A 15,792-nucleotide genomic window follows, 5' to 3' on the forward strand; every position below is an offset into this window, starting at 1 on the left:
ACTAACATTAAATTTACATATTAAGGTACAATAATAATTAATCAAAACATTCATATAAAATTCAATTCAATTAAATTCAATTATAAATAAATAAAAAGCCTTTATTTCCAAATTTCCAATTTTAAATTAAAAGTTTTTGCGTATTGTATTGTATTGTAGTTCGGGCGATTTTCCGCAACTCGACGACTGGCGCCTATTTTGCGTGACATGGGGGTGGGCTAGTCCTGCCAGCCCAGCTCCTCGAGGAAACCTATCAAACCTTTGATGTTGAGTAGGACCTCGGGGAGGTCTCTCGGGGATCCGAGATGTTTTGCCCTGTATGGGGCCACTCCGCTGCACTCCAGCACCACGTGAGAGGCTGTTTCTTCTGTCTCCATGCATCCTCTGCATAGGGGACTGTCTGTGACACCTGTTATAAAAAGATGTTTGTTAAATAGTCCATGACCTGTTATGACACTGGTCACCATGCTCAGTCGGGTCTTTCCTAATTGAAGGAGCACCCTTGTGAGCTTTCCGCTGATGCCAGGCATGGCTTGTTTGGCCTGTCTGCATCCAGTCTGGTTTAGCCAATGTTCTGTGTGTAGTTTCCCTGTACGTGCCAGCAGCATTGAGCGTACCTTGCTAAACGGTATCGGGAGGATCGGTTCTGGGCCAATCGCTCCCGCACTCGATCCTTGCCTGGCAAGCTCGTCCGCAGCATCGTTACCCCGGGATCCGCTGTGTCCTTTGATCCATTGTAGGGTGATCTTATTGTTATGACATACCTCCATTAGTCGTTCGTGGCATTCGTGTATAAGTTTGGATGTGACTATATGGCTTTTTAGAGCCATCAAGACTGCTCTACTGTCGGAGAGTATGCGGATGGAGGATCCTACTACCTTCCTTGCAGTGATGGCAGCCGCCGCGTTTATGATGCCCATGCACTCAGCCTGGAATACCGAGTTATGGGCTCCTAGCGGAGTGGTAATTGACATGTTCAGGTCTTCTGAGAAGGTTCCAGAGCCCGATCCGCTGTCTGTTTTGGACCCATCAGTGAAGATTCTGAGCTCCCGAGGATTGAGTCCTTCGTAATTGTCGTCCTCGTATAACTGTATTTTGTACCTTTTGTCGAAGATAGCTTGTTTATGAATCCGATCCGTGCCCGAATTGAGCACTGGAAATTCGTCATATACCTTAGCCAGGCAAGTTGTGTGAAGAGCTCCTATGATGTTGGACCATATATTAAGGGCTCGCAGCCTTACCGCTGAGAGACTGGCCTCTTGTTGTATGTGTAGGTGCAGCGGTGGAAGGCTTAACATGACCTCCATGGCTGCAGTCGGTGTGGACCTCGTACAGCCAGTGGTGGCCGCGCATGCGAGCCTTTGGAGTCTTTGTAGCTTGTCTCGTACGTTGCCTAGGTTTGTTCTTGGCCACCAAACCAGAGCACCGTAACAGAGTAAGGGGCGGATTATTGTCTTATAGAGCCAGAGAGTAATTTTTGGGTTGAGTCCCCACCTCTTACCAATCATCCTTCTGCATTGCCAGAAGACAACTCCCGCCTTGTCTATACGTTTGTTGATGTGATTGTTCCAGTTGAGTTTACTGTCGAGAGTTAGCCCTAAGTACTTAACTTCATCGGTCAGCTGTAGCTCGGTTTGGAAAAGTGTTGGTCTGGTAAAGTTGCCAAGCGCTCTTTTATTGGTGAACATTACCATTTCTGTTTTGGTGGGGTTGACTGATAGGTCGAATTCTCTACACCAGCGTTCTACAATCCGAAGAGCAGCCTGGGTGAGATCGCAGACTGTACTGGCAAATTTACCTGATATTAATATTGCCAGATCATCAGCGTAGCCTATTGTGTAGAAGTGTTCCTCGTTCAGTTTGGTTATAAGGTTGTTGACTACTAGGTTCCACAGCAGAGGTGACAGGACTCCCCCTTGAGGGCATCCTCGCACCGCCGCCACGGCCTGCGGTTCACCTGCATACCTTATAGTTCTTTTGTTTAGCATGTTCATAATCCACTTTGTTAGTCCGGGTTCCGCGCCGTGGCTATCCAAGGCATTCCCTATGCTGGTAAAGTGGGTCTTGTCGAAAGCGCCCTCGATGTCAATGAAGGTGCCAAGGCACAGTTCTTTGGCATGGATGGCTCTTTCAATGCGGCTGACGACCATGTGTAGTGCCGATTCTGTGGATTTACCTGAGCTGTACGCGTGCTGGTTGTTGTGCATCGGTGTGTTCTTTAGCGTTCGATCCCTCAAATCCCTGTCGCACAGTTTTTCCAGTGTTTTCAGCAGGAATGATGTGAGACTGATGGGCCTGAAGGATTTAGCCGCCGTGTAGTCATTCTTACCTGGTTTTGGTATGAATATCACGTTCACATCCCTCCATCTCCTGGGCACGTACCCCCAGGCTAGGCATGCTGCCATGATGTTGGTCAGGGTTTCCTGGATGAGCTCTAGACCCCACTGTAGGAGAGCAGGGAAAATCCCATCCGGACCAGCCGCCTTGAAGGGATGGAAACTGTTTATAGCCCACCTGAGTTTCTCAGCGGTGACGACTCTGTGCGCCATTTGCCAGTTGTTGTCTGCTGTACTGTATACCTCATCCTGCTGATCTTCATCGGCGAGACTTACGCATCCTGGAAAGTGAGTTTCCAGGAGAAGGCGTTGGGTCTCTGCAGGGGAAGATGTGTACGTGCCATCGGGTCTCCGGAGTGAGCCCAATTGTGATGTGGTCTTGTACGCTAATGTTTTCCTTACACGGTTGGCGTGGTCTAGTGTTTCGATGCTGCTGCAGAAGTTCCTCCATGATAAGGATCTCCAGTACCGCAGTCTTTTTTTGTAATTGGCCTTGGCTTCATAGTAGTTGTCCCAGTCTACCTCGGCCGTTGTGTTCATGGCCCTGTTGAAGAGTCTCCTGGTTTTCCGTCGGAGTCTCTCCAGTTCTGGACCCCACCACTTGTGTCCCGTTATGGCAGTCCTTGCCGGTGGTTTTAAGGGACACGCCTTGTGGTAGCTGTCTACGAGGGCATCGGTTAAGATGTTTACCTGCTGTTCTATTTCAGTCGGTTCCCGGAAGTCGTCCCTCGGAGGAAGCAGGTCGAGGCTTTCACCTAGGACATTCCTGAAGGTGGCTCGGTCCGTTTTCCTGGGATTCCTTCGGGCGGTTGGTGTGTCACAAGATGCTAGTAGATTGAAGCGAATCCATCTATGGTCTGAGCAAGAGGCCTCCTGGGAGACGTGCCATCCCATGACTAGTTCACTGACCACCTCCGAAGCCAGAGTCAGGTCAATAATCGTCCTGCATCGTTTGTTTACGAATGTTGGTTCGGCACCTACATTTAAAATGTTTAGATTAGTAGTCACAAGATATTCAACAAGTGTCTTACCTCTGTTGTTACTGGTCTCCATTCCCCACAGCGGGTGGTGTGCGTTGGAGTCGGCCCCGATGATTAATGCGAGGCCCACTCTCTCGCAGTGGCTGACCAGTCGTTGTAGTTCGGCGGGCGGCGGCTCGTCCTCTCCGGGCATGTACGCCGAGGCGAGGACTAGGTCGCGACAGCCTGTTGGCAGTGGAACTTGTAGTTTAATCGCACACAGGTCTCTGGAACAGAACTCAGTGAGCGGTTGTGCAATGATATTGTTAGTGGTTAGGATACAAGCCCTAGGGACGGCGTGTACCGTGGAGTAATAGAGCTTACCTTTCGTGTCGGAGAGCCCGCGTATGTGACCGTTGCCCACCCATGGTTCTTGTAGGAGGGCAACGGCTGTTGGCAAACCTACCAGGCAGCGTCTCAGTTGGGCCGTAGCGGCCACGCTGTGCTGGAGGTTTGCTTGTAGGACACTAGCCGGTGTCCATGTTGTCGGTGGTGGGGTCTCCGTCTTGCATCTCCCCTCCCTCCTTCAACATGTCGGCCAGCCCCGTCTCTATCCAAGCCGACAGGTACTCACCGTCGGATGATGTCCCGGCTGGTTCATCACCAGTGCCAAGGAGTTCATCCTCCGAGGGTTCGGCTGTCGTTGGCTTGGGCATCGATGGGGGGGCAACTTCCTCTCCGGAGGCAGATTTACTCTGACCGGGGGTGCCCGGGGCCTGTCGACTAGGGACCTGTGCTCCCGTTACCCTTAGGGTGGAGTTCTGCAGGGTGGGAGGCTGGTCCAGGTATTTGCCTCCGGGACCCCTGAACCTGAGGTAGACATTACCCACTCCACAGTTCAGGGATCTCCCCCTCTCCATAAAGGCGGGGACGAGGTCTTCGGGGATTGTGAAGGCGACAAACCACCCCTGGTCTTGCCGCAGTATCTCAATGATGGACCAAGTGCCGACCTTGGCCCATTCATTCTGGTACTTCAGTCCGTCAGCTGCCTGACGGACGTCTTCCCAGGACGAGTTGTTTATGTTGGGTATAAGGAGCCCGCACTTAACTCTCCTTGCCATCTCCGACTGGCGAACTGCCGTTAGGGAGATGTCTGGCAAGGTTAGGGACTGGATGCATCGCTGAGACCAGGCGGCCGAGTATTCGTCCTCTGCGAAGACCCTCAGCTGCCCCTCAGCGAAAACCGGTTTACCCTTGAATTTAGGTGGCCGGGCTCCCACGATGTTCTTTCTCGCCTCCACCACGATTGCTTGGTGCAACCCGCGGAGAATGGCGTGGGATGTTTCAGCGGAGATCTTACCCGACTTTGCGTCCGTGATGACGATCGTCAGGTCAGATGCCGCTGCTTGTGCGTACGACGCTTTCGGTTGGCTGGGGCTCACTAGTCGCTGCTTTTTGTTATCTCCTTGCGGGGAGAAGGACTCTTCTCGCGTCCTTTTAGCAGCGGCTCGTGCGAACTTGCCTGGCCGTCGTTTGGGTGGAACTGCAGGCGGAACAGCAGGGCTACTGGCCGACCTTCCTGCCTCAGGGGGTAGGATGGAACCTTTCCCCTTCGGCGGAGGCTTGCCAGCAGCATCCTGCTTGTTCGGCGCCGGTTCGGGTGCCGGCTTCTGAGAAGCCCGTGCTCCCTCCTCGGTTGCAGGGTTGTGTGTCTGTGTGTGTGTGTGTGTCTGTGTGGTGCCCAGCTGCTGATCTCGTGCTAGCCGAGCCGCGCGCCTCTGGTTCTTATTTTTCTTCTTCTTCTTAGCCACCCCACCTTGACGTTGAACAGGGGGGGGTGGGTTGGAAGAGGAAGAATTCCCGGCTCTGGCTAGGTGAGGCTTCCCACTAGTGGGTCGCTTCTTGGGCCTGCGGTCCACTACCTGCCAGTCCAGGAATGTGTTTGGGCCAGTCTGCTCCCCAGATGAACTAGGTTGCTGACCAGCCGGGTGGTTTGCTTGACGCACTGTCTCTGGGACAGCTTGTCTCGCATGTGTGGCTTCACCATTAGCGATGAACGCTGCTGGATCAGCTTGGGGGTTTTCGTTCGACCTGTTATCCATAGTTCGTACGTTTATCTTCATCCTCATCGGCTCCCACCCTACAAGGGCCCACAACATTGGGAACGCTTACCGGCACATATAAAAGGTGCTTTCAGTCGTTAGGACACCGACTCGGGTATAGAAGTGAGAAGTTGGCTAGTTGCGCGACATCGGAAATTTGTGAAGGTGGGACGTAGGGTCGCCCAGGTCAGACGCCCTCCGCCCGAATCACCTCGAATCTCCTCAGCATGGCCTTTCACCACCACATCAGCAGCCGAAACTACCTCTGCGGCCCTCCCACTTCTTGCCGTGAGCCCACCTACGGTACCTCACTAGACCATTTCCCGGACTGTGGCTAGTAGCCCGGGCCACCGTTTCGCCCGAAATTCGGGCCGAAGCAGACGTGTTGCCACGCGGGTTGGCAATGGCTCAATCGCCAGGATCCCGTCATCCTTGCTTACGGCGCTCAACTGTGCAGGTCCTAGCACAGGTGGGTTGTGTGTAGGTTGTCAGCAGTAACCCACTCCTGCTGACAACACCAGACAAGTTTTTGCGTGTTGTTAGTAATTTTCTTATAGCTAGTGTTTAGTGTTTTTCTGCGTTCTTCATTTGTTTTGAAATTGTTTTTTTGTTTAAGTTTCTGTTGTGTAGTTGTTTAGTTTCGCTGGGATTACTGGTTAGAGTGTTCTTTCGTTGGAGGGTTGCGGTCATAATTAATCCTAATAAAAGTCATATACTTATAACTAAGTTGACGTGCACCTGCATACATTAAATTACAAACAATACAATTCTTTATTCTCTTATTTATTGAAACATGTCAAACGTATATCTAAACTATATGGATGGTATAGAAAGGATGCCAATCTCTTATGGCAGAATTGTTGCAAAAGTGACCGCTTTCAGCTTTAAATAATAGTTCCTAATCTCTCCGGTGGCGCTAGTTAGGCTCTGGGACATGAGTATAACATGAACCATATAAGGTAACAAATAACCTGACCAAATTACGTAGGTTGTTTTTGGTAGTATTTCGGTGTATGGTGGCGCCGCCTAATTACTGTTTTTTGATGGACACTTTTCATACATAGAGATTTGGCTCCTTTATATAGTTAGTAAATAACTATATGTCAAGCAACATCATTCATAAATTCTTCAATAGAATAGTAGGCTTTTTTTGATTTATGACTATTTATTAACCAACTTACACTAACAGTTATACCAAACGTGTAATCTATAGGTTACATTAGTATGTAAAAAAAGTGTAACAATGGAAATTTGTATTGCACACATATTACAATTACAAATGTCAAAAATACAAAATTAAAATATTGAGAAATACACTAATTAATAAATCAAAATCAAAAAAATCAAAATTATCTTTATTCAGTATTATAAAAGACATATATATGCTTACATTTAATACCTAAAAACTACTTCACATAAAATACTCCATTTATTAACATAATAAATTTCAACTATAATCTTTCATAATATTAATAAACAATTCAATTAGCTTAAAAAAAGAACATCAGTCATCAGTATGAATACTTAACACGTTTATTACTTTCGAATTCTAAGTCTTATTTTTCCCATAATTGTTTTCGTTTAAACATGTATGTTTCCAACCATATATACATATCTATTAGAATAATATAATTAGAATGTAAGAATTTTCTAAAGGTTATCTGGAAGAGATCGCTTTTTGGCGATAAGACCGCCTGTTGTTTAACCTCTTCTTTTCTGTATTCTTTGTATTGTTTTTTAAGGTGTGCAATAAAGAATATTGTATTGTATTTTATGGGTTTATTGTGTGCAAAATCAACATTCCTATAGTTTATTATAGTTTTGTGATCATGCTTGCATTAATGTGATATTATCAAATACATATCTATTGATAGACAAATAATGGAAACACTGCATTCTTTGATAATGTTGTTAATTAGATAATTACATGTCACTTGACATTAATTACCTTGAAGAATATTTCCCACACATAATTACGATATTAGTTAAGTACAAAATCATTAGTCCATTTGTAGTAAATTCGTTTCTAATTATAAAAAAACCTGCCAAGTGCGAGTCGGACTCGCGTTCCAAGGGTTCCGTACATTACACAATATAAACAATGTATTTTTTATGTGAAACATGCTTGAAATGTCTTTAAAAAACCCGTAGGGGTCAGATCAAAAACTAAGTAATTAAGTCCGACTCACGCTTGACTGCACATTTCTTATAGGTTTTTCTGTGATCATTAGGTAAAGATCTATTTTGTATATTTTTTTCAAAATTTTAGACCCAGTAGTTTCGAAGATAAAGGGGGGAAGGGGGATTGTCATTTTTTGCATTTTCTTGAATAACTTCTAAACTGTTTATCCTAAAATTATAAGAAAATATATTTGAGAATCTCACAATGAGCTCTTTCATTTGATATGTAACACGATATAGTTTGAAAAACTTTATTTTTACTTTTCTCATTTACCCCTCAAAAGGGGCCCCCATGTTTAAAATTAATTTGTTTACGTTAGATGTCCGTCTTTAGGTCACAAACTTACATATGTATACCAAATTTCAACTTAATTGGTCCAGTAGTTTCGGAGAAAATAGGCTGTGACAGACGGACAGACAGACAGACGCACGAGTGATCCTATAAGGGTTCCGTTTTTTCCTTTTGAGGTACGGAACCCTAAAAAACAAAATACGATTATCTCTCCAGATATCAAAGTATACCGGAGTCCACTGTTCTTAAACGAGTGTGAGGACGGCAGCGAGCGCTGGGGCTTCGACGGCGTCTACACGGACCCCGAGACTGTCGTCAAGGTGTTCTCGTGGGCGCAGTGGGACGCCACCAACCAGGTACTTTTATGAACTATTTTAATATTTTTTTTTTTATTAACTTTTTTTCATTTTTTTTTGCCATGGAAATGACTAGTTTCAACTTAAATCATACTCAACTTAAATAACATAAATATAATTATAAACTAACTTATTAAATAAACTAAAACTATAAATTAATTAAAATTAATACTAAAATAAAAACAAAGTATTAACTGCCACCTGAGTCAATATCTCGGGCGTTTTCGTACGTAATTTCTTTCAACACATTTTTGACGAAGTGTCTATATTTTGATGATATTTCTGGTTATTAGGTCAGGGGCCAGCCAAGAATATCATCAAAATGTAAAAACACTTCGTCAAAAATGTGTCATAGAAATTAGGAGACTAAAACGCTTTGATATTGACCCATCTGCCCACTGCACTGTTTGAAACTACTAGTGTCATTTGTTCAAGATTATTGCCCCTCGTTTTTAGCAATAAATAGCGACCCGCCTTTAGTATAACAAATTGTACACTATACACCTAAACCTTCCTCAAGAGCACTCAAGAGCCCCTCTATTCATAGGTGAAAACCGCAGAAAAATCCGTTCAGTAGTTTTTGAGTTTATCGTGAACATACAAACATACCTACAGACCGACTGACGCGGCGGGGGACTTTGTTTTGTAAGGTGTAGTGATTCAATTCGTCTTTATTGCAGATAACAAATGATCCATATTCCATTAAAATTACGTACACAGTCAAAATAACAATAAATAGGTAGGCGTAAAAAATAATAAAATTAAAATTTCAGTCACAAAATAAACAAATAAAATGGTACATTCTAAAATTACAAACAATTACAAAATAAATATCAGTAATAGTTCAAATAGGGATATTGACAATTTTTTAGAACTGTTTTCATTTTATAGATAGACACGTAAATATTGCAATTTTTTTTTTATTAATTTTCATTCATTACCAAGTGTGACAAGGAGGGGGGACGGGTCAAAAAAACCTCATAATTCGTGTGACGTAATTAATGGCTGAACCCTAATGTTGGATTCAGGTGTTGTACTACATCCATTACCGCGCGCCCGCTCAGAGTTTCGCCGAAGAAGAAGTGAAGTCTCCATGTGACGTTTCACCTACTCTGTCTGCTCTCCAGTTCCACGCCGATCTACCTCACGAGACCGTGGTACGTATAGCCATATCAATATATACCACAGGACAGACACAAGTCAATAGAACGCGAAAAGAATCAATGCAAGTCCATATTAAACGAATTTTCCTAAACTTAAAACTCTAGTAAAAAAAAACCCGGCCAAGTGCGAGTCGGACTCGCGTTCCAAGGGTTCCGTAGATTACACAATTTAAACAATGTATTTTTTATGTGAAATGTCTTTAAAGGGGTCGGATCAAAAACTAAGTAATTAAGTCCGACTCACGCTTGACTGCACATTTGTAATAGGTTTTCCGGTGATCTATAGGTAAAGATCTATTTTGTGTATTTTTTTCAAAATTGTTGACCCAGTAGTTTCGGAGATAAAGGGGGGGGGGGGGGAATGGTCATTTTTTGCCTATTTTCTTGAATAACTTCTAAACTATTTATCTTAAAATTATAAAAAAAAAATATGTTTGAGATTCTCACAATGAGCTCTTTCGTTTGATATGTAACACGATATAGTTTGACAAACTTTATTTTTTAATTTTCTCATTTACCCCCCAAAAGTGGCCCCCGTGGGTAAAATTAATTTGTTTACGTTACATGTCCATCTTTGGGTTACAAACTTATATATGTGTACCAAATTTCAACTTAATTGGTCCAGTAGTTTCGGAGAAAATAGGCTGTGGCAGACGGACAGACAGACAGACAGACAGACGCACGAGTAACCCTATAAGGGTTCCGTTTTTTCCTTTTGAGGTACGGAACCCTAAAAAGGTGACTTAACTAATGATGAATTAAAACTCGTGGTGTTAATATCTCTCCACCGTGCATACGTACCTAATAGGCGCATAAAATAAATCCTATTTTGTTTCAGCTAAACATCCCTCTCTCCCTTCCCCATCTCCACGCGTCATCATCAGCCTGCGGCGCCTACGAGGACGACCCCGTGCCTCTCCGCATCCACGACTGTTCTCTAGACCTAAGCATAGCTTGCCGGTCTAAAGGAGTACTGTGCGTCATGCACCACTACCTGTACAAGGTGAGTTCAGCTAAACCTGCCTCTCTCTCCCACACCACCACGCGTCATCATCAGCCTGCGGCGCCTACGAGGACGACCCCGTACCTCTCCGCATCCACGACTGTTCTCTAGACCTAAGCATAGCTTGCCGGTCTAAAGGAGTACTGTGCGTCATGCACCACTACCTGTACAAGGTGAGTTCAGCTAAACCTGCCTCTCTCTCCCACACCACCACGCGTCATCATCAGCCTGCGGCGCCTACGAGGACGACCCCGTGCCTCTCCGCATCCACGACTGTTCTCTAGACCTAAGCATAGCTTGCCGGTCTAAAGGAGTACTGTGCGTCATGCACCACTACAGGTGAGTTCAGCTAAACCTGCCTCTCTCTCCCACACCACCACGCGTCATCATCAGCCTGCGGCGCCTACGAGGACGACCCCGTGCCTCTCCGCATCCACGACTGTTCTCTAGACCTAAGCATAGCTTGCCGGTCTAAAGGAGTACTGTGCGTCATGCACCACTACCTGTGCAAGGTGAGTTCAGCTAAACATGCCTCTCCCACACCACCACGCGTCATCATCGGCCTGCGGCGCCTACGAGGACGACCCCGTGCCTCTCCGCATCCACGACTGTTCTCTGGACCTAAGCATAGCTTGCCGGTCTAAAGGAGTACTGTGCGTCATGCACCACTACCTGTACAAGGTGAGTTCAGCTAAACATGCCTCTCTCTCCCACACCACCACGCGTCATCATCAGCCTGCGGCGCCTACGAGGACGACCCCGTGCCTCTCCGCATCCACGACTGTTCTCTAGACCTAAGCATAGCTTGCCGGTCTAAAGGAGTACTGTGCGTCATGCACCACTACCTGTACAAGGTGAGTTCAGCTAAACATGCCTCTCCCACACCACCACGCGTCATCATCGGCCTGCGGCGCCTACGAGGACGACCCCGTGCCTCTCCGCATCCACGACTGTTCTCTGGACCTAAGCATAGCTTGCCGGTCTAAAGGAGTACTGTGCGTCATGCACCACTACCTGTACAAGGTGAGTTCAGCTAAACCTGCCTCTCTCTCCCACACCACCACGCGTCATCATCAGCCTGCGGCGCCTACGAGGACGACCCCGTGCCTCTCCGCATCCACGACTGTTCTCTAGACCTAAGCGTAGCTTGCCGGTCTAAAGAAGTACTGTGCGTCATGCACCACTACCTGTACAAGGTGAGTTCAGCTAAACATCCCCCTACTCATGTTTTGTGTGCATTTACGAAATAAAAATAATAAATAATTATGATTATAGTCTTACAATTCCAATATTTTCCAGCCCCTCGACGACTCAACAACCTCCCTGGTCCTCGAGGACAGCGCAGACCTCAAAGACTCAGGAGTCAACTTCGCCTACTCGGTCACAGTACTCCAACATGGATGTGTCATTCATAGTGTGCTGCCCGACCTGCCCTGGACCCTAGCCAAGGCCCTGAGACCCTCGCACACTCTGTATAATGGTAATATAACACAAACCCAACTAACTAGAATAACTCGATAAACGCTCGACATGTTTCACTCCGTACCGAGGAGTGTCTGGCGGAGCTTGCGTTGACGGTGACGGACCGGCGCAGACTGCGGGCCGCAGCCCTACGTGATACGTGAGTGACCCGATATTAATATGTCTCACGGAAGTTTTGTTATTAAAACTAGAATAAGGCTGAGAACGCACTGCGATTATTTTTTTGCGGTTTCAGAACCGCAAAAAGTGTTACGTACGGCATGCTTTATAAACGCACGCACTTAAAAGACTGAAACCGCAAGAAATTAGACTGAAACCGCAAGAAATTAATCGTTAGAAGCTTAACTGTAGGAGCCTGGTCAGATCTCAAAAACCGGACAAGTGCGAGTCGGACTCGCTCACCGAGGGTTCCGTACTTTTTAGTATTTGTTGTTATAGCGGCAACAGAAATACATCATTTGTGAAAATTTCAATTGTCTAGCTATCATGGTTCATGAGGTAATCTGGTGACAGACAGACAGACGGACAGAGGAGTCTTAGTAATAGGGTCCCGTTTTTACCCGCGTTTTTGTGCCGCGAGGGACTCAACTGAACACGTACGCAGCTTGACATCAAATATTATGCTGATTAGGGTCCCTTTTTATACTTTATCGTAAATAACTCTTAAACGGTGGCCCGTAGCAAAAAAAATTCTATTACATAAGTAATCTACATAAAAATTTCTACAAAAAAGATTAGTACACTTTTTCGCTAAAATCAATATTTAAAAATATATTAAAGTGGGAAAGTTACTTCATTTAGTACTGCATTTTTTTTCTATATTACAGTGACACAGTTCTACTTCAGTACCTATTTTACGAGATTTATGGAACATTTTCAAAATTGCTTTCTTGAGGTTAGATATGAAGATATTACGTATCATTTGTGGTATAATGTACAAAAAAAATCACGCAGGTAACTTAGGTAAGTAAAGTATATCGTATCTGAAGGAGCCCAAATTTGATATTTTGTGTGAAAAACTAAACAAAACTATACCAACTGATAAAAAGGCGCAGTAAAAGGGTTAAAGGGGTATTCCCCGTTGGATATATGGATATTAAGTATCATTTTATAATTCATATGTACCGTATCTGCATTCTGCAGTACAGTTCCATAAGTCTCGTAAAATAGGTACTCATGTAGAACTGTGTCACTTTGCAATATTAAAAAAAAAGCAATGAAATTATTTTTAAATTTGCTTTATAGGGGTTAGATATGAGGATATCACGTTTAATTTGTGGTATATTGTACAAAAAAAATCAGATACGATATGCGTGAAGGAGCCCAAACTTGGTATGTTTTGGAAATTATTTTTGTTTTAATTAAAAAAAAATGGCTGTAATGTTCATGTGGTATATTTTTAGAATCGTCTCAAAAAGCCCTTTCATATTATACCACACCACACACAAAAGGTTTCGGAAAAAAATATTTTTTTTCTCATACAAAAAAAAATGATTCAGCAATCAGCACTCCTAGGGGTATTTTTTAGGAACTGCGGGTCAAAAAATTTGTTTGAACCTCTTAGTATGCATGTACCAAAAGGCTAACCTGTACATCGATTTGCGGTTTTTCTTTGAAATTGGGCTCGTACGGCTTCCACTAAGGCTGAACCCAATGCGTTAATGTAGCAAAAAATTAGAACTTACTATTTCCTTGAATCAAGTCCAGAAAAGCTAACGCAAACGCAAGTATTCCCCTCAGGATATATCTTGAAAATAAATCTAAGTTTGTTGTTTTTTTTTGTCACAGATGACCACCTCCTAGTCCACATACCGAACCTGTTCACCCATCTCATCGACATCAGCCCCGACCACTCCCCCTGCAACCACATAGTGCTGCCCTGCGACGAGGCGGGGGGCGCGCTAGCCCCGCTGCTCGGATGGGGACCTCATGCTATGGTACGTGCACTTGCCCCTGTAGACATCAGCCCCGACCACTCCCCCTGCAACCACATAGTGCTGCCCTGCGACGAGGCGGGGGGCGCGCTAGCCCCGCTGCTCGGATGGGGACCTCATGCTATGGTACGTGCACTTGCCCCTGTAGACATCAGCCCCGACCACTCCCCCTGCAACCACATAGTGCTGCCCTGCGACGAGGCGGGGGGCGCGCTAGCCCCGCTGCTCGGATGGGGACCTCATGCTATGGTACGTGCACTTGCCCCTGTAGACATCAGCCCCGACCACTCCCCCTGCAACCACATAGTGCTGCCCTGCGACGAGGCGGGGGGCGCGCTAGCCCCGCTGCTCGGATGGGGACCTCATGCTATGGTACGTGCACTTGCCCCTGTAGACATCAGCCCCGACCACTCCCCCTGCAACCACATAGTGCTGCCCTGCGACGAGGCGGGGGGCGCGCTAGCCCCGCTGCTCGGATGGGGACCTCATGCTATGGTACGTGCACTTGCCCCTGTAGACATCAGCCCCGACCACTCCCCCTGCAACCACATAGTGCTGCCCTGCGACGAGGCGGGGGGCGCGCTAGCCCCGCTGCTCGGATGGGGACCTCATGCTATGGTACGTGCACTTGCCCCTGTAGACATCAGCCCCGACCACTCCCCCTGCAACCACATAGTGCTGCCCTGCGACGAGGCGGGGGGCGCGCTAGCCCCGCTGCTCGGATGGGGACCTCATGCTATGGTACGTGCACTTGCCCCTGTAGACATCAGCCCCGACCACTCCCCCTGCAACCACATAGTGCTGCCCTGCGACGAGGCGGGGGGCGCGCTAGCCCCGCTGCTCGGATGGGGACCTCATGCTATGGTACGTGCACTTGCCCCTGTAGACATCAGCCCCGACCACTCCCCCTGCAACCACATAGTGCTGCCCTGCGACGAGGCGGGGGGCGCGCTAGCCCCGCTGCTCGGATGGGGACCTCATGCTATGGTACGTGCACTTGCCCCTGTAGACATCAGCCCCGACCACTCCCCCTGCAACCACATAGTGCTGCCCTGCGACGAGGCGGGGGGCGCGCTAGCCCCGCTGCTCGGATGGGGACCTCATGCTATGGTACGTGCACTTGCCCCTGTAGACATCAGCCCCGACCACTCCCCCTGCAACCACATAGTGCTGCCCTGCGACGAGGCGGGGGGCGCGCTAGCCCCGCTGCTCGGATGGGGACCTCATGCTATGGTACGTGCACTTGCCCCTGTAGACATCAGCCCCGACCACTCCCCCTGCAACCACATAGTGCTGCCCTGCGACGAGGCGGGGGGCGCGCTAGCCCCGCTGCTCGGATGGGGACCTCATGCTATGGTACGTGCACTTGCCCCTGTAGACATCAGCCCCGACCACTCCCCCTGCAACCACATAGTGCTGCCCTGCGACGAGGCGGGGGGCGCGCTAGCCCCGCTGCTCGGATGGGGACCTCATGCTATGGTACGTGCACTTGCCCCTGTAGACATCAGCCCCGACCACTCCCCCTGCAACCACATAGTGCTGCCCTGCGACGAGGCGGGGGGCGCGCTAGCCCCGCTGCTCGGATGGGGACCTCATGCTATGGTACGTGCACTTGCCCCTGTAGACATCAGCCCCGACCACTCCCCCTGCAACCACATAGTGCTGCCCTGCGACGAGGCGGGGGGCGCGCTAGCCCCGCTGCTCGGATGGGGACCTCATGCTATGGTACGTGCACTTGCCCCTGTAGACATCAGCCCCGACCACTCCCTCTGCAACCACATAGTGCTGCCCTGCGACGAGGCGGGGGGCGCGCTAGCCCCGCTGCTCGGATGGGGACCTCATGCTATGGTACGTGCACTTGCCCCTGTAGACATCAGCCCCGACCACTCCCCCTGCAACCACATAGTGCTGCCCTGCGACGAGGCGGGGGGCGCGCTAGCCCCGCTGCTCGGATGGGGACCTCATGCTATGGTACGTGCACTTG

The 15,792-nt window shown here is 47.7% G+C and overlaps 1 protein-coding gene across 1 annotated transcript in view; it reads left to right on the forward strand.

The window, feature by feature from the left end:
• LOC134756157 (protein pigeon) overlaps positions 1-15,792 on the forward strand; it is a 31,260-nt gene that overhangs the window by 979 nt on the left and 14,489 nt on the right. The window contains exons 3-7 of the mRNA XM_063692987.1: positions 8,087-8,226; positions 9,255-9,383; positions 10,228-10,392; positions 11,692-11,872; positions 13,663-13,811. Coding sequence (XP_063549057.1) covers positions 8,087-8,226; positions 9,255-9,383; positions 10,228-10,392; positions 11,692-11,872; positions 13,663-13,811 — 764 coding nt within the window. The remainder of the gene's footprint in view (positions 1-8,086; positions 8,227-9,254; positions 9,384-10,227; positions 10,393-11,691; positions 11,873-13,662; positions 13,812-15,792) is intronic.

This window comes from Cydia strobilella, chromosome 3 (assembly GCF_947568885.1).
Source record: "Cydia strobilella chromosome 3, ilCydStro3.1, whole genome shotgun sequence".
Classification (NCBI taxonomy): domain Eukaryota; kingdom Metazoa; phylum Arthropoda; class Insecta; order Lepidoptera; family Tortricidae; genus Cydia; species Cydia strobilella.